The 19,730-nt window shown below is 44.5% G+C and overlaps 1 protein-coding gene across 1 annotated transcript in view; it reads left to right on the top strand.

Annotated features, from left to right (window-relative positions):
• The window catches only part of LOC138401820 (E1A-binding protein p400), a 100,822-nt gene that overhangs the window by 1,060 nt on the left and 80,032 nt on the right, over nt 1–19,730 (top strand). Inside the window, exons 2-4 of the mRNA XM_069497418.1 lie at nt 4,031–5,400; nt 8,855–8,857; nt 19,079–19,177. Coding sequence (XP_069353519.1) covers nt 4,066–5,400; nt 8,855–8,857; nt 19,079–19,177 — 1,437 coding nt within the window. The 5' untranslated portion in view covers nt 4,031–4,065. The remainder of the gene's footprint in view (nt 1–4,030; nt 5,401–8,854; nt 8,858–19,078; nt 19,178–19,730) is intronic.

Below are 19,730 nucleotides of genomic sequence, written 5' to 3'. Positions count from 1 at the left end.
CTCCCCAGCGTTCTCGTCTATGCGCAAACCTGCCCTTGACCCTACGTGCTCTTCCAGCTGCCCTTTGGAGGGCTTAGCTTCCTTTTATAGCAGGATTGGAAAGGGTTTTTCATCTGTCACCATTTCCTCTTGTCCTGATCTTTGTGTGTGTGTGTGTGTGAGACAGACTCTCACTCTGTTGTCCAGGCTAGAGTGAGTGCCGTGGCATCAGCCTAGCTCACAGCAGCCTCAAACTCCTGGGCTTAAGCAATCCTTCTGCCTCAGCCTCCCGAGTAGCTGGGACTACAGGCATGTGCCACCATGCCCAGCTAATTTTTCTATTTTTAGTAGAGATGGGATCTCACCCTTTTTTTTTTTTTTTGAGACAGAGTCTCGCTCTATTGCTCGGGCTAGAGTGAGTGCCGTGGCGTCAAGCTCACAGTAACCTCAAACTCCTGGGCTTAAGCAATCCTTCTGCCTCAGCCTCCCGAGTAGCTGGGACTACAGGCATGCGCCACCATGCCTGGCTAATTTTTTTATATATATATTTTTAGCTGTCCAGATCGCTTCTTTCTATTTTTAGTAGAGATAGAGTCTCGCTCTTGCTCAGGCTGGTCTCGAACTCCTACCTTGAGCGATCCTCCCACCTCAGCCTCCCAGAGTGCTAGGATTACAGGCGTGAGCCACCACTCTCGGCCTATTTATATTTTTAACAGTGATTATGTTGTACAATTGGTATCTTGCTTTTTTTACTTAATAATATATCTGAATACTTTTTCCTGTTTTTATTACGTATTTTCCATCCAGAACTTGAACATTGGGTATTTCTGGTTATGCTTTCCATTTTTTTTTTTTTTTTTTTTTGAGACAGAGTCTCACTCTGTTGCCCAGGCTAGAGTGAGTGCCGTGGCATCAGCCTAGCTCACAGCAACCTCAGACTCCTGAGCTCAAGCGATCCTCCTGTCTCAGCCTCCCGAGTAGCTGGGACTACAGGCATGCGCCACCATGCCCGGCTAATTTTTTTCTATATATATTTTTAGCTGTCCATATAATTTCTTTCTATTTTTAGTAGAGATGGGGTCTCGCTCTTGCTCAGGCTGGTCTCGAACTCCTGAGCTCAAACGATCCGCCCACCTCGGCCTCCCGGAGTGCTAGGATTACAGGCGTGAGCCACCGCGCCCGGCCAGCTTTCCATTTTTATTGTGTTATTCTGCAGTGAATATTTTTTATGGCCATTTTTTTAAGTTGGTAAGTTAATTTCCTTAGGATAGATTTCCAGAAGTAAGATGACTAGGTCAAAGGTTATGGGGTCAGATGGTTCCTTCCACTCTCCCACCGCTGTCTGTAGTGGTCCACGCCCTCTAGGCAGTTTTTGGGTTATGTACCGCTTTGAAATCTTCCTATGTCTTTCCAAATGCTCCCCGATTCCCTGCAGCACTGTTGAGTACCAGTTGTCTGATTTAGTATCTTGGGTACGTGGATCTGGGGAAATATTTATTTTAGTCTGTATTGCATTTTTTTAGTAGCAAGGCTGGTCATTTTCCTGTAAGTTGGTTAAGTAGATGTTTTTCTTTCGTGAACTCTTTCTTCTTGTCTTTAATTCATTTTTATGCTAGGATTTTAGTGTTTTCCTTATCAGTTTGTATGAGTGCTTTGCTTTTTATAGTACTGGTATTAGTCCTTTGTCGTAATTACTTCAAATATCTTCCAAGATATTTGGTTTTAAATTTTGGTGATTTAGATTTTGAGGGTTTCTTTTTAATATTTCTTTTCTTTTTCCTTCCTCCTCTTCTTTTTGTTTTTGTAGAAATGGGGTTTTGCTCTTGCACAGGCTGGTCTCAAACTCCTGACCTCAAGTTATCCTCTTGCTGGGATCTCCCAGAGTGCTGGGATTACAGGCGTGAGCCACCATGCCAGGCCTCTAGGAATGTATTCTAAGGAAATAACCTTGAATAGTCTGCATATGTTAATTCTATCTTTGTGCCAGTTCCACCCTGATCTCCTGTCATAATGCTTGTTTAAAAAGATCAGGATCAAAAGCTTGTTTTGAAAGTAATGAACGTAGCTAAGAGCCCCCACACCTGGCGTGTGCCGCACGGCACCCCCGACCCTCTGCGGGGGACAGGGGGTACACATGGGTTTGTAATTAAAGCTGCTCCTCTCTGTGGTCCTCTATTTCCCCTTAAGATCTTTTTGCTGTGGCTTTGCCCCTTGTCTTCTGACTCCATGTTCAGAGACTGACCATCCGAGCAGAACACGCCTTTGTCCTGCTGGTTTAAATATGCATTTATTTGTTAATGTCAGGAATATACTTGTGCATTGTTGAATTCTGTAGTTTTTGATTTCGTGTGTACCTGTATTTCAGCCAGGACTGTAAGAGCCTTGGAAGTTTTGTAACTTCTTTAGGTTCATGATTTTTTTTACCCCTTGTCCGTTTCACATAGAGACAACATGATGCCCCTGCGATGAAAGGGGGCTGCTCCTTGTCTTGGAGGGAACAGGAAGAGGCTTCCCTCCCTGTCCCTCCAGGCTCGGGGTGAAAGGAACCCCAAGGAGACAGGCAGCTGCGTGTGTCTCAGTGGTGGGCTGGCGTCCGCAGTGGGACTCTGTGGACTGGAACGTCGGGGTGGTGTGGCGTCCAGCCTGCTGGCCAGGTGCTAAGTTGTGCCGTTTTCTGCATCTGCTTCTCTAGAAAACCTGAATGGGGTTTTTGCTCCTTCGTGGCAGAAATCAGCTGGATCTGAGCAGCAGCTGCACTCTTCACAAGGGACGTTGTCCCCCTTTTCTTGGAGCCCTGGGCCTGAGCCGGTGTTGGTGCCATTGCGTTTGTGGGGACAGCAGACGGAGGGGGCTGCAGTGGTGGGGGTGGTCCGCAGCCTTTGGCCCCTCCCCTCCCCGCAGACACTGTGCTTCTCGCCCAGGTCTGACCTGGCCTCACGCCACGCTGTCCTGGGCGCTGACTTTCCTCAGGGGTCCCTTCCATGGCCCACTTCTGTCTCTTGTCCACGTGTGCTAAGCAGGGTTTGGGTTAAGAGCTTCTTTGAAATTGTGCTGCGACCTCCCAGGGAGTTTGCAGACCCCTGAAGGGGACTCTTCCGGTGAGAGCCAGGCCCTGGTCGTTTCTCCTTCTCTCTGCCTTTGAGACCTTATTCTGGAAGTTTCTCCTCTTCCTGTGCTCCTGTTGAGAACATTGAGGTCTGAGGTCATTCCGTGCCTTCTGCTCCAGGACTTCATTTCGTGTTTTATCCCAGCTCCGGGCACAGGCCGGCGGCCTCTGGGGCAAGGACTGTCTCGGCCCTCCTCTCTCCACTCTCCGCAGTGGCATAGGCCCAAACGCGGCTGGGCTTGTGTGTCCGCAGCCGAGGCAGCCTGGACGTTGGTGAGAACTGCCGGCGAGGGAGGCTTGGGTGTTGGCTTCTGGTGAGGCAGCCCTGCCCACCTCCACGCAGCAGTAGTCGAGAATGCCTGCTGGGCGCCGGGTGGCAGTGAGCAGGAAGCCATCCCTGCGCGGGAGAGGCAGACAGACGGCGCTGCTGCAGAGGGGCCAGGGAAGGGCCTCCTGGTCCAGGGTGTGGGTCTGAGTTCACACCCTGCTCCGTGGCTCAGGCTCCTGACCCCTCAAGTGGGGCAGGAGCAGCGCCTGTGTCACTGGCCGTGTGTGGGGACTCCAGGGACGAGGCTCGGCCCGCACAGATTAGCCGTCACCAGTGATGCTCGGGACGTTCTGCAGCGGCTGGCTTGGCTCACCACCCGCCCTGCCAGGCCGTGTCCTGGGCCGGTGGCACAGCAGAGACTGAGGAGGCAGGTTTTCTGTCTGTGCGGACGGAGGTTTCTTCAGTAACCTTTCCTGGCTCCGTTTGGTGTGAGTCGGTAAGACGCTCTGGCGTTTGACTCAGATGCTGGCGGGAACTGCCTTCACGGCGCTTTTTCAATGCCATTAAATGGTAATCATGGCATTGGTAATCATGGCATTACCAATCAATGGTAATCAAGTGGTCGTCCAGCGATTATATCTGCTTTTGAGTAACTTGGTTTTAATTTTGGTTTTTAGGAGAACATCGCTTTGGATAAAAAAGGGACGCAACAATGCACCATGGCAGTGGCCCTCAGAATGTCCAGCACCAGCTGCAGAGGCCCAGGTCCTTCACCGGCAGCGAGGGAGAGGAGCAGCCGGCCCACCCGAATCTACCCCCGTCCCCCGCCACACCCTTCGCCCCCTCGGCCAGCCCCTCTGCACCCCAGTCCCCCGGTTACCAGATCCAGCAGCTGATGAGTCGGAGTCCCGTGGCCGGGCAGAACGTGAACATCACCCTGCAGAGCGTGGGGCCCGTCGTCGCAGGAAACCAGCAGATCACGCTGGCCCCTCTGCCGCTCCCCAGCCCCACCTCCCCAGGGTTCCAGTTCAGTGCGCAGTCGAGGCGGTTTGAGCATGGGTCTCCGTCGTACATTCAAGTCACTTCACCCCTGTCCCAGCAGGTCCAGACGCAGAGCCCCACGCAGCCCAGCCCCGGGCCGGGACAGGCCCTGCCGAGCGTGCGTGCGGGCGCCCCCGGCCCCGGGCTGGGCATCTGCAGCAGCAGTCCCACGGGAGGGTTCGTGGACGCCAGCGTGCTCGTGAGACAGATCAGCTTGAGCCCATCCAGTGGGGGCCACTTCGTGTTTCAGGAGGGCTCGGGACTCACCCAGATCGCCCAGGGAGCCCAGGTGCAGCTCCAGCACGCGGGAACCCCCATGGCGGCACGAGAGCGGCGACTGTCACAGCCTCACGCACAGCCGGGTGGCACCATCCACCACCTGGGACCCCAGAGCCCTGCGGCCGCTGGTGGGGCCGGCCTGCAGCCCCTGGCGGGCTCGGGCCACATCGCCACGGCCAGCTTGCCCCCCCAGATCAGCAGCATCATCCAGGGGCAGCTGATCCAGCAGCAGCAGGTGCTGCAGGGGCAGCCGCTGGCCAGACCGCTGGGCTTCGACAGGACCCCCGGCGTGCTGCTCCCCGGGGTCGGGGGCACGTCTGGGTTCGGGATGACGTCCCCGCCCCCACCCACCAGTCCTTCCAGGACCGCCATGCCCCCAGGCCTTTCCAGCCTTCCACCCTCGTCCTCGGGGAGTGCCGGAGTGAGGAAGGCCCCCAGGAAGTTGGAGGAGATCCCGCCGGCCTCTCAGGAGATGGCGCAGATGCGGAAGCAGTGCCTGGATTACCACTACAGAGAGATGGAGGCTCTGAAGGAGGTCTTCAAGGAGTACTTGATCGAACTGTTTTTCCTGCAGCATTTTCAAGGGAATATGATGGATTTCTTAGCTTTCAAGAAGAAACATTATGCCCCGTTACAAGCTTATCTCAGGCAGAATGATTTGGACATCGAAGAAGAGGAGGAGGAGGAGGAAGAGGAGGAAGAAAAGTCTGAGGTCATCAATGATGAGGTAAGAAACAGTAGTTTGATGACCTAGAAGACCTGCACGAAGCAAATTGGAGTCTGTGTAACAGTAGATTAAAAAGTAACTTGTGAACCTGGGGTATTTTTAAGATTTTGGTTTTATGAGGATTTGATTCATGAGTAAAACTGAAGAACGTCTTTTGCTTTCTCCCCTCGTGGAGGGAAGAGCTGCTGAGCGCAGCCGTGTGTCAGAGGAGCAGACTGGTGCCGCGGTTCGTACTCGTTCAGCACCCAGGTTCGCCTCGAGAACCAAGGGCTCTTCTCGGCTGCAGCGAGCTCAGCCAGCCTGGCCAGGTTCTGCCGCGTCTGCGCCTGTGGGCGCTGGTGACGCTGCAGCAGGCAGACGTTCGAGCCCTGCCTGGGCCGAAGCCACACACGTGACACTTAGCACCTTTCGGCTGGTTTCCCCAGTGTCACATTTTACTGCTGTAGGTCTCTCCATAAAAATAACATCAACACGGTTTTCAAACAGATTTATTTTTTAAATCACCAGGTTTTTATAGTATGCCAGCCATAATTATAAACCACTAGATATATTTGTATGGAATCTTCATGATTAAAATACAGTTATGGCAAAAAACTATGAGAATGTTTTCAATTTTTAGATGTCTTGGATTTGAGATCATAATTTAAACTTGCAAATACCCATTGAGTGATATTTCAGATGGGATCTTTTTTAGACAGTGTACTTTTTGGGTGCCTGGAATGGGTGCATAATCAGTCCCCTGAGGTTTCTCCATACCCGAGATCCTTTTATTTGCACTTCTTAAAAAGCAGGGCAAGGGTGAGTTGTACTGTGGTGCACTGTATTTTGTGCCTCTGTGTCGTGTAATGTATACTTTGTCAGTGGAGCTTACTTTGTTTAACGATGTAGCTAAAATGAATCTTTGTCAGCTCTTCTGCAAAGAAATCAGCTTTTGGTGAACAAAAGCCGGTCTCTTTGCTCAAGCAGTCATCAGTAACAGTTACGAATGTATCTGTCTGGCTTGGCCATTTGTGTTTTCTTAGCATCCTTTCCAGGATGGACCGTTTTTGTTTTTCAGAACGTGCATATGATTATTTTGAGGATTTCATTCCTATTGTCCTGAAATAGAAAAATGCTATTCTGTTTGTTGCACCGATGTTGTCTGTAAGCTCAGCCCCCTCATCTGTGCTCACAGAGAAGAGTAAGTTCCTCACGACCCCCTGCCGTTTTGAAACAGACCTTTATCTGACCCTGCACACGGCCGAGGGCTGTCGGGCGCTGCCTGTGAAGTGTGCCTGTCTGCCATTCCCATTTTGAATATTTGAAGCAGCCGAGTCCAAGGCTATTGCACTTTGACATAAATTGGAGTTCCCGCGAGATTTGCAGTTGAGTCAGGTCGTGTTACAACTCTGTCAGCTCAGTGTCCTTTCACAGGATTTGATGCAACCACATTCCGTTTTTAAACACCAAACAGCAGTGAGCTATCAGCAATAAAATTCTAACAAAATTTTGAGCAGTCTTAAAAATTATGTTGCCTTTTTTTCTCAAAATATTTCCTCTCAGGTAAAGGTTGTGACAGGAAAGGATGGGCAGACTGGGACCCCCGTTGCTATAGCAACCCAGCTTCCGCCAAAGGTTTCTGCTGCTTTTTCATCCCAGCAGCAACCGTTTCAGGTACTTGTCCGTGGTTCTCAACTGTAGTTTCATCCCAAACTTTTCCTTCATCCAGATATTTTAACCTTCGATTTACTACTTGCTCTTCAGCATTTTTTTTTCCAGAGCCCATTCCTTATTTTTAAATAGTAAAAAAGTCTTCCTGCATATAAAATTGCAAAGTTAAATTGCATGAGTAAATGACAACACAGACCTTAGTGCATTATTTTTTCATGTACTTGCAATGCACTAGTAGCTTTTAGCATGCATGTCATCTAATGCTTAAAGTCCTGTTGGATGTGTGCTCAGGGTTCCTCGTGTGCCGTGTTGTAAATGTTGGTTCTTTCTTGTGTCTTTTATCTGTATTTTGAGAACAGTGCAAAACAGAACAAAAAATGATTTAAGCTGATGATAACTTGGTATTTTCTATAGCTAGAAGAAACACTGAGATGAAATCGCTAGGACCATCGGTTTCTAAATGGATAAGTGAATGCAAACTGAGTATTCTTAATTTTTTTTGAAAATCACTCAGTGTACATCAGTAGTGCCAAGAATTTAAAAATATAGGTCAAATTCTACTAGCTTTGAAATAAATTGTGCTGGGTTCTGAAAGTTTCATCCTTATGGGTTTTTTTTTTGTTTGTTTTTAATTTTGATATTTCAAATGTACATAGAAGTTGCAATAATTATATTAAAAACTCTCCTTATACTCTTTACCCAGATTTACTAACTCTCAGCTTTGTGCCCCATTTGCATTATTTTCGTTCTCTCTGGTGTAAATACATGACATCACATCATACCCCTCTATCCCTAAATACATCAACACACAGTAGGTGAGGGCGGTGTCTTACCTAACCACAGGACAGTGATCAAAATTAGGAAGTTTTACTGTAATACGGTAATATATTCTAATCCACAGTTTATATTCAGATTTCGTCTTCGACCCGATGATGTCCTTTATAGTGTTTTTTCCCCCAGTCCGAGACCCAGTTCAGGGTCACCCACTGTGTTTAGTTTTCATGCCCTTCTGGTCTTCTTTAATCCGGGCCTGTTTCTCAGTCTTTCATGACCTTGACATTTTTGAAGGGTGCAGACCAGTTGTTTTGTAGAATTTCCTTTGATATGGTATTGTCTGATGTTTTCTTGTGCCATGTTGGGATCACATACTTTTGAGAAGAATAACACAGAAGGGACAATGTGTCCATCTCAGAGCATCGTATCAGGAGGCCGTGGTGTCATTTTGTCCCTGACTGGTAATGTTAACTTTGACCACTTGCTTAAGGCGGTTTCTACCAGGCTTGTGCAGTGGAAATTTAGTTATTTTTCCTTTTGTAAACAGTGACCAATTTGGGGAAGATACTTTGAGACTATGTAAATATCTTGTATCTTTAAACTTTGACCCACTAATTCTAGCATCTATTGATGAATCGTGCCTGAATCAGTTATTACTGTAAAGGTTCCAAAACGGATTTTCTAGCTCTGTCATTCTGTCTACGTTTATTAATTGGTGTCTACTGTAATGATCTTAACCTTTTTTCTTCCATTTTTATATTCATTTATATATGGATTCTTATTTCAATAATATGTCACTATCAGTATTTGCTTATATTTATTTAAACTTACTTAGTTTACTTTCAGTAAAATTCACTCTTTTTTGGCCTATACTTCTATAAGTTTTGACAAATCCATAGGGTTGTGTACCACCACCACAGGAAACAGTTCTGTCAACCCCCCAAAATTCCCTCTTGCTGCCTGTGTTTAGTCACACCGTGCACCCCGCCCCCGTTCTCCGTCTTTGTGACTTTGCCACTTCCGGAATGAGCAAGTGTCATCAAGCGTGTGTTACCTCGGTCTGGCTTCTATGACTTAGCAGAACGCACTGGAGGTTTGTCCACTTTGTTGAACGTACCGATAGTTCTTTTTGTTGCTGAGCGGTATCCTGTTGTGTGAATGGACCCCAGTTTGTTTATCCATTCGACCTTTTAGTGATGTTTGGGTTGTTTTCAGTTTTGGGAACTTACGAATAAAGTTGCTGTAAATGTTCACATCTAGTTTTTTGTGTGAACATAGGCATTCATTTCAGTTAGGTAACTACCTAGGAATGAGATTGCTGGGTTATATTTTGAGTATATGTTCAACTTTGTTAAGAAACCGCCAGACTTTCCCAGAGGGCTCGTGCTGCTTTGTGTTCGCAGCAGCGAGGTGTGGCAGTGCCTGTTGTTCTGTTTCCTCCTTAGCACTTGTTACCGTCCGTTTTCTTTTTTAGTCATTCTGATAGGTATGTAGTGGTTTTAGTTTGTATGTCTTTAAACATTAATGAAGTTGCACATCTTTTCATGTGCCTTTTGTGTATCTTCTTTGGTGAAATATGTGTTCATGTTGCACCCATTTTTTCATTGAGTTTTATTGTTGTTGCATTTGAAAGTTCTTTGCATGATATAGATGTGTTTTTTGTTAGCTGTATGATTTGCAAGTATGTTTTCCCAGTCTTTGACTTGTCTTTTTCTTCTATCAACATTATTTTTTGCAGAGCAAAAGTTTTAAATTTTGGTGAAGTGCAGTTTGTCAGTTTTTTTCTTTTATGGATGTGCTTTTGATATCGCATCTAAAACTCTTTGCTCATTCCAAGGTCACAAAAATGTTCCCCTGTGTTTTTTTTCTGGAAGTTTCATAGTTTTACATTTAGATATGTGATCCATTTTGAGCGCAGTGTTGTATAACACGGCAAACATGGGAACATTCATTTGCATGTGCTCGTGAATACTCAGTTGTTCCAGCACCGTTTTTGGAAAGCCCGTCCTATATGTGTTGAATTGACTTTGCAGCTCAGTCAAAACCAGTCGATCCTATTTCGTTCCGTTTCTGGATTCGCGTCTTTTCCACTGAGCTGTGCGTCTGTCTTTCTGCCAGTGCCGTGCTGTCCCGGTTACCAGGGCTTTACGGTATGTTTTCAAGTCAGGTAGTGAGAGTTCTCCAACTTTGCTCTTCTTTTTCAAAATTATTTTGGTCATTCTGATTCCTTTCCCTTTTCGTGTAAATTTTAGAATCAGCTTGTTGATTTCTACAAAACATCCTGCTGGGATTTCGATTGGGATTACGTGGAATCTGTCAACCAGTTTGGGGAGAAGTGATAATTTTGACAAATACTGAGTCTTCCAGTCCCTGAATATGGTATATCTCTCCATTTATTTAGGTCTTCTTTGATTTCTTTCTCCAGCATTTTGTAATTTTTGGCATACCAATTGTGTATATATTTTATTAAGTCTATACCTGAGTATTCCTATTTTTTGTATAGTATTATAAACAATACTTAAAATTTTTTTTCCAGTTGTTCATTGCAAGTATATAGAAATACAGTTGCAACCTTGCTAAATTCATTTATTTGTTTTAGGAGCTTTTTGTAGGTTCCATCGATTTTCTACCTAGAGAATCATGTCTGCAAATAGATAAAGTTTATTTTTTCTTTTCTAATCTATATGCCTTTTATTTCTTTTTCTTGCTTTATTGCACTGGGAAGGGCCTCCAGTGTGATGCTGAATAAAAGTGGAGTGGACAGACATCCTCCCTCCTTCCTGTCTTGGGGGAAGCGTTAGTCTGTCACCATTGAGTGTCATGTCGGCTGCAGATTTTGCAGCTGTCCTTTCTCAGGTCAAGGAGATTCCTTTTGATTCCTAGTATTTATCGTGAATGGGTGTTGAATTTTGTCAAATACTATTTCTGCATCTATTGACATGATAAGTGATTTTTCTTCTTTAGTGTGTAAAAATGGTGAATTACATTACATTGAGGTATATTCTAGATACAGGGACTACAGAAATCTTCAGTGTTGCAGTCTGCTGGGTTTTGACAAATGTGTACACCATGTGACCCGCGTGGTGGTTGGGACGTCCGTCTCCCCCACACCATAGAGTTCTCCGGTGCTTCTTGCCAGGCAACTGCTGCCCAGCCCCCTCCCCCAACTGTTCTTTAACTTATTTTAATGCTCACGTTATCTGTGATTGACCAATTGGAGCCTCTAGTATACTTTTGACATGTCCCTGTCGCTTCCTTACTTTCTGGCATAAGATGTTTAAGGTTCATCTTCTGTATGCCTTGATCCAACCCTGGAATCACCCTTTTCTTCCAGGAGCCTGGTTTCTTTTAGTGGGGAATAATAGTTTGATTCTGTTATTTAGGCATTCGTTGTAATGAGTTTGATACAGTTGAAGATAACTCTTAAGTTAGAGATTGTCAGAAAATTTGTTAGGGGGGCATCTTTCCTGTTACTGCTTGGAGTAATGTACTGTAATCTGTTAACGCATTTATAGGCCACACTGATAAATATCTGCATAAGAGCAGGGGGACGGTAGAAGCCAGGAGTGCCTACAAACACGTGAAAAAGAGGCACAGTCTCCACAGTGCAAGTGAAACCACTCAGACTTACTGTGACTCTAACTTGATCCCTGGGAATTAAATTGGGTGGACCCTGTTGATACAGATCCGTGAGGGTCTCGTCCACTTTTGACGAGACTGTAGTTTGTTGAGTCACTTGGAAGCACTTTGCATCACCTGGAAAAGGTGAGCAATGAGCCTTTGGCCCAGCGGTGTGTGCTAGAGGTATTCGTGCTCTGGTGTTCGTGCACCAGAACACACATGTAGTAACGCTCCTAGCAGCACATTTGTGAGAGCCCCAAACTGGAAAGAGCCAAAATGTCCCTTGGCAGTGGAGTGGATCAGTGGCCTGTGTACATTCACACAGAGGAGGCCCGATCAGAGTGGACCCTGGCCACACTCGCATCTGTGCGGGTGACTCAGCTGCGTGATGTGGAGGGCAGAGGTTACAGAGGAACAAATGTAGGCTCCTTTCATGTCACGGTCACTAGTGAGCAAAACCAGAGGTTGGGTAGAGTTAAATCCACAGGTGGTGACACTACAAGGAGATGTCTTTTTTCAGCTCTACTGAGGTATAGTTGACAAAGCTGTGTATAAGTAGATTGTACAAAGTGATTTGATATAGTGAAATGATTACTATAATTAAGTAACATCCAGTGCCTCCACTTATTTTTGGTGAGAATGGTTAAGGTCTCTTTTAGCAAATTCCAAATGTACACTACAGTATTATTAACTATACTTACCATGCTGTGCGTTGTATCTCCAGAACTTAAGGCTGGAAGTTGTACCCTTTGACCAATGTCTCCCTGCTCCCCACTCCCCAGCCCCTGGCAACCACGTTCTGGTCTGTTTCTATGAGTTCGACCTTTTTTTTTTTTTTCAAAGATTCCACATGTGCGTGATACCAGCAGCATTTGTATTTCTCTCACTCAGTCACTGAGCGTGATGCCCTCCAGGCTTGTCCGTGCCATTGTAAACGGCGGGATTTCCTTTTCCTTAACTGACTGAAGAATGTTCCATTGCATATAGACCATGTGTACATGTTCTTTATCCAGTCGTCAGTGTGGATTCGGCATCTTGGCTGTGGGATAGTGCTGCAGAGAACGTGGGGTGCAGGCACTTCTTCCAGACACTGATTAATTTCCTTTGGGTGTGTACTGGGAAATCTGAGAAATGGGATTGCTGGGTCATACGGTAGTTTCACTTTTAATTTTTTGAGGAACCTCCGTGCTGTTTTCCGTAACGGCTGTGTTAATTTACGCTCCCCCAGCGGCACAGGAGGGTTCTGCAGGGAGATGTTTATTTAATGCAGTCTGGTCGTGAGTGCCTTAGAGGGCAAGGGGTGCGTGGAGTTTTTAAGGCACGAGTAATATTTTTATGTTTTATTTTTATATTTTATGTGATCAGTACCTAGTGGTTGCTTTATTATTACTATTTTAAATTATATGTATGTGTTTTCTCATTTTCCTTCTTAACATTGTATTATGAAAATTTTCAAACAAGAAGTTGAATGAATTTTTCAGGGAATGATATCCCACTATTTCAATTCTGTGATTAATTTTATTATGACTTTGAAGTCACATACGTATCTTTTATAATTTATTTTGTATGTATATTTCATAATAAATTATAAGACTGAAAGAGGAAAACCAAGGAGGCTCCATTTTGAGACAGATTTTTGAGGCAAATACTGGTGAATGTCTAAGGAAGTAAGAGTTGAAAGAAACCCATATCCTTTCTTTGGGGAAAAAAAACTCAGTATGAATTTTATTGTTTACAGCCAATTATAGAATTTTTTAATTGACTAATATTGACTAGTGAAATTCCAGAAATAAATTCAGAATTCTCTGTGTTATTAATTTCTGTTTCCAAAAGATTTTCAGGTGGTAGTATTGAGAGCAGAGCTGTTGTACACAAAATACAGACAGACATATGCACATTTATTTATAGACGAACCATTCTGAATTGAGTTTTTTTCAGTCATATTCCTGTTAGAAAAAATAATTACCCATAATGCCATCATCCTAACATGATGATATTTTTTTTTTTTTTTTTTTGAGACAGAGTCTCACTCTGTTGCCCAGGCTAGAGTGAGTGCCGTGGCATCAGCCTAGCTCACAGCAACCTCAAACTCCTGAGCTCAAGCGATCCTCCTGTCTCAGCCTCCCGAGTAGCTGGGACTACAGGCATGCGCCACCATGCCCGGCTAATTTTTTCTATATATATATTTTTAGCTGTCCATATAATTTCTTTCTATTTTTAGTAGAGATGGGGTCTCGCTCTTGCTCAGGCTGGTCTCGAACTCCTGAGCTCAAACGATCCGCCCACCTCGGCCTCCCAGAGTGCTAGGATTACAGGCGTGAGCCACCGCGCCCGGCCGATATTTTATATTATGTTACATATATGCCAGTTGAAACAAGTGTATTTGCACTTTTTTGTTTTGTTATTTTGTTTAACAATTATGCTTTTATGTTTCATTCGGTTTTAGTAGTTCTTAGCGGTTTTAGTAGTTCTTAGCGGTTTTAGTAGTTCTTAGCGTAACAGCTGCGAATACGCCAGGAACTGGAGACCTGTGACTCACTTAGCCATTTCTCTGATTCTGGCCGCGTCTTTCCTGTTTAGAGATGATTCTTAGGAGCAGCGTTGGTGAGTCGGGGCACATGTGCCTTCGCGGAACTCACCGTGCATCCCTTTGCGTTTAGCTAAAATTGCTGCTAGACGTCGGCACATGGTCTCAGTCTTGTCATTGTGGTTTTGCCGCCCTGGTAAGTATTCTAAGAAGAGTTTAACACATAGTTTCAGGATGAGTTTTGTTATTCGCAAACAACTGTAGGATTTTTATGATAAACTATAGCAAATTAAACTCTAGGTATAAATCTAGAGTGCTCAGTATTGCAGGTATTATTAATATTTTTCTGTTTCCAAAAGGTTCTGGGGTGGCATTATTGAGTGCAGTTATTGTACACATAATACTAATGTTATTATAGTTATTTATATTTATATAAAACTATTCTGATTTGGAGAGTTTTCTTCAGTGACTGTAATGTTAGAGAAAATAAATAATTATAGTTCCGTGATCCTAACCCAGTTATTGGTTTGTTTTTTTTTTGAGGTCTTTAATATTTTATTTTCAATTATGGATAGAACAACTAGCCAGAAGATCAACAAGGAAATAGAGACTTGAACAACACTATAAACCAACTAGACCTAATAAACATTTGTACCAACTATTGTTTTTTGTGGATTCCATCGATTTTTTACCTAGAGAATCATGTCTGCAAAAAGACAAAGTTTCTTTTTTCTCTTCTAATCTATATGCCTTTTATTTCTTTTTCTTGCTGTATTGCACTGGGAAGGGCCTCCAGTGTGATGCTGAATAAAAGTGATGTTGAATATGTGTTCGTATCTTTCTGTGTACAGTTAAAAGTTTATACGTATAAAATGGCATCTTGACTTGTTTTAGTATACATACTTTTTAAAAGAGAAAGCACAATGTTTTTGTGCTTTCCTCAGTTACCCTCTTCCAAGGTTAAATGTGGGAGGACTTCTTCTGGGATCTTGAGTTAAGAGAGACCCTAGGTCACCTGGCCCCCTCCACTCACAGGTGTGTCCTTTCCAGGGGTTCAGGGAGGACCTCGACTCCATCCTGTCCTTGCAGTGACTCCCAGTCTTACAAAGGGCGTGGTTCCAAAAAGTTAAAGTTAGTTCATTTAATTATTTCATTATTTTAATTGGGCAGAAATTTGCCTTCTAGTAACCACTAACTACTGCTGGTCTCAGTTTCTTCCTCCAAAATAGTGTGAACTAAAATAAAATTTTAAGGCTCACCACCGCCCCGCCCCCCCCACCAGCAGACTGAACGGACCCCCTCGTGGCCAAAGGAATATCCTAAAACTAAATTGCCTGCCAGGAGGAGGGAGGTCAGAGGTGCCTCATCGTGCCCCTCTCCCTCCTTGGGGACATCCTTTGTAACCCATTACCCATTAACAAGCCTAAGGGTATGCAAGACAAACCTACAGGCCCTCAATTTACACAACAAAGCTGTGTCCCCTGGCTTATCTCTGATAAACAGCAACTATGTTAAAACATTCCAAGCCTTTGGACATAGCTTCATGTCTTTAACCAATTACAAGCCAAAGAATCTTTAAACCCACCTATAACTTGCAAGCCCCTGCTTCGAGATGGCCCACCTTTTCAGACCGAACCAATGTATGAGTCCCACGTATTGATTTATGACTTTACCTGTAACCCCTGTCCTCCTGAAAAGTATAAAACCAAACTGTAACCCAGCCACAGCGAGTCCACTTGCTCAAGGCCTCTTGGGCGTGGCTCCGGGTCATGAGCCTCAAATTTGGCTCAGAATAAATCTCTTTAAAATTATTTTACAGAGTTTGGCTTTTTTTTTTTTCCGTTGACAATAGCGCAAGTGTATTCCTCTTGTGGTGGTAAACATTCTATTTTTACTTTTTTTTAAGGTATTTTTAATTTTCTTCATTTTTCGTTCATTTTTTCTTTTGAGCACATTTCTCAGAATGTGTAGGTGGCAAACATTCAGAGTTATCTTTTCTGTGAACTACATCTCTACTTCTTTCCACTGTCCTTTTTCTTGGTGTAATTTCTAGAATCTTTGTAAATTAGATTAAATCTTCTATGGACAAACTCCATTTTGACATTGTTCCTGTTAAAACGGGCACACAGAGTTAGATTGCTTTCGGAGCATCTCTTTCTTTGTAGGAATTTTTCTTTCTTTTTAAAAGAGTTATAATAATGGATTTTAGTTAAAATCAAGTTTGTATTTTAAAAACAGTATCTTTACCAATAAAATATTCATGAAGACAGAATAAGAAAAAACTCAAAGTCACTTTGAAAACCAAAGGTGGGTGTCCACCGCACCCGGAGGGGTTCCCGTGTCTTCTGCGGGGCAGGCGCAGTGGCAGGTGCCAGGCCGCAGCGCCAGCCACAGTGGGAGGGAGGAGAAGAGAGCGTGGGCCTTCCTCCCTGGGCTTTTGAGGAAGTCCGATTTATCAGTTTTTCATATGGATGTCTAGTTTCCCAGCATCCTTTGTTGAAGAGACTTTCCATTCTCCATGGAATTGAATTGTTTTGGAGCCTTTTGCAAATCGCGTGGTTGTGTGAGGCTGGGTCTGTTTCTTGGCACTCTGTTCCGTTCTTTCCACCTGACCGCTGGTCCTTGTGCCAGCGCCAGGCCGTCCTGCTCTAGGGAGCCGTGGGGTGGGCCTCGAAGTCAGGTCCTTCCCTCGGCTCTTCTCCTTGTTTTCCAGTTCACTGTCTCTCTCTGTCCCTGCACGCCTTGCTGTTGAGCCTCTCCAGTGAGTTCTGTATTCCAAATGTTTTATTTTTCAGTTCTAGAATCTCCATTTGGCTCTCTTTAAATATAGTTTCTATATTTCTGTCAAGATTTCCTCTTGTCCTTTATTTGTAGAACAATATATTTTTCTTTATGACCTTGGGCATACTTATGAAAGCCTCTTTGAAATCCTTGTCCGCTAATTCCGGTCTGTGGGTCCTCTTGGGGGTAGTGTCCGTTGAGTGTCTTTTAGGATGGCTCGTGTTCTCTTGTTTGTATTTCGGAGTAATTTTTGAATTGGATTTTGGAAGATTGTGAATGACACGTAGAAATCCTGGGTTCTGTTATGTTCTTCTGAAGAGTATTGATTGTTTTGCTTTAACTAACGCTTGTTTCCTTTATTGGATTGAAGCTGCCAACACTCCTCTGTGGCAGGTGGCACCTGAGGTCTCAGTTCAGTATTCTGGCCTTTGCTGGGACTGTGTGTGTGCCTGGTGTAGGAGTCAGCAGAGAGGTGGCAGAGACTAGGGAGAGAACGTGGGGTCTCCTGCCCTCTGTCCTTGTTCTTCAAGCCAGGGAGACTGTGTGTCTCTTCTCGGAACTACCACTTCCCTTCCTGTATCATCTGCCTCCCTTGTCATATTTTTTCTATTTTATCTGGAGTACGTTTGGTCTGCTAGGAAGTACTTGGCCATTACTGCAACCCTTTGTCAATTTCTTTTATTAAAAAATAACTCTTCTTTTGATCATGTAAGTAGTGCATGTTCATTATAGAACATCTGAAAAATCTAGAGAAGTGCACACACATCAATCATGTTACCTGTAACCCTGCCCCAAGATGCCACTGTTGACACATTGTCCGTTTTCAAACTGTTCCTCTTTCCTTCCTCCCTCTCTTTGTCCATCCCTCCGTCCCCTTCTCTTTTCTTTCCTCCCCCGTGTCTGTTAAATGTAATTGGTGTGTCATCATGCTACATACACTGTTTGGTTGCTTATTTTTCCTTTTAATAACTCTTACTAAGCCTTTCCTCACGGGACTCACCCACAGCCTGGTTTGTAAGGGCTGTGTATGGCTGCGGGACGGTCTCATCCAACAGTTACTTTGTTTAGGTATCTGTAATTTTTTGCATTTAAAATGGCTAAGTAGAATAGATGTAATTGGAATTCATTAAAGAATAATTTAGCAGCTAGCGATTGTAATGTACCATCCTCAGCATTCGCTGTAATTGCAAGAATGGTGACCAGACGGAAAAACGTTAGGGTTAAATCCGTGCTGACCAAGACTTGGCCAGTTTCTGTCTTTGTAAAGTAACATACCAGCAGCTTCTCATGTAAACCTTTTTTAAAAGATTTTCTTTTTTTGAGAGCAGTGTTAGGTCCACAGCAGAATTGAGAGGAAGGTACATTCTTTGCCCCCACAGCCCCGCCCGCACACATGCGTGGCCTCCTCCCTTAGCGGCGTCCCCAACCAGAGCGTTTGCTTGTGACACTTGAACCCACGTCGACACATCATGGTCACCCGGAGACTGTGCTTCACAGTGGAGTTCAGTCCTGGTTGGGGTACGTTCTATGGCTTTGGACAAACGTGTGATGACACGTACCCACCATTAGAGCACCCTGCAGAGCAGTGTCACCACCCTAAGAACCGCCTGTGCTCTGCCTGTTCATCCTCCCTCCCCCCACCTCGCCACTGGCAACCCCTGACCTTTTTACTGTCTCCATAGCTTTGCCTTTTCCAGAATGTCATGGAGTTGGAATCATGTAGCTACATGTAGCCTTTTCAGCGCGGCTTCTTTCACTTTAAGCATTTTAAGTAACACATACATATAATTTTACATATCCATGTATCAAGTAGGGTGCTAATTACAGAAATACCATTTTGAAGATCCAAGTTAGATTGTTATTAATCGGGGATTTACAGTAGGAATACAATTTAACCTTTCTTTTTATTTATGTGAGGTTATGCTAGGCAGTGTGACTGATTAGGTCAGCTAAGCTGTTGTCTTAGAACTGAGACTGATGTTCCCCAAATTAGCCGTGTGTTGTCATTCAACATGCAAAGCCAGTTAGTTTCCGAGGGACTACAGATTTGCATTTAGTTGAATTTCCATTAAAACCAGAATAATACATCTTTTACAAGTCTTTTTTCCCCCTTCAGAGGTAAGTTAGAATTTCAAAATATTTATTATACATAAATACTACATATATACACATTATATGTGTATATTTGAAGATCTTGGGTAGATAACATTTATTAAAAAGGAATGAGGTCAATGTTTGGGGTGATTATTATAGTTCTAGTTTATATTCATTCTTGTAATGCCCTTAAATGATCGTAATCGCATACTTTTCATTTTTTTCCGGCAGCAAGCCCTGGCAGGGAGCCTGGTGGCGGGGGCTGGAAGCGCAGCGGAGACGGACCCATTCAAGAGGCAGCAGGCAGTGCCCCCGACAGGTACGTCGGCCGCCGGGGTGACGTGGCCGGGGGGTCCTTCCTCTCAGGGCTGTCGTGGGCAGTTGCCGCATGTTTCTAAAGAGCGAATGCCAAAGAACTTGGTTTCTTTCTACTTTGAAAGTTTATTTTTCTTTTGGTGATTATCAGCTGAGCAAAATATTTACATGAATGTTTATGTGTACAGAAGTTAGAAGTTTTTCAGTGGAACAGGTGTGCCCTGTTTTGATTTTCTGTGTATACGCTCTCTAGTCATCATGATGATTAAATATAAAATCTGCTTTTTAAAGTCATTTTTTAAACTGAATTTTTTGTTCAAATTACAAACTTAATGCCCTTTTACGTAAACGGTTCAGACAGTTGAGACGGGTATCACTTAAGTCTACCTCTGGTTTGGTGCCCGCCCACGCCCTGGCCTCCGAGTCACCACTGTGAATGTTTTGGGGATTCTCACAGACGTTCTTCTGTCTGTGCATACAAGCACCCTTCCAAGCCGTGCACGCCGTTCTTTGTGAGGGCTGCGTAGTGTTCCCCCGAGCCAGCGCTCGTTCCTTCTCCGTGCGGCCC

Source organism: Eulemur rufifrons, chromosome 21 (assembly GCF_041146395.1).
Source record: "Eulemur rufifrons isolate Redbay chromosome 21, OSU_ERuf_1, whole genome shotgun sequence".
Taxonomy (NCBI): domain Eukaryota; kingdom Metazoa; phylum Chordata; class Mammalia; order Primates; family Lemuridae; genus Eulemur; species Eulemur rufifrons.
This window is presented reverse-complemented; position numbering and strand designations above follow the sequence as displayed.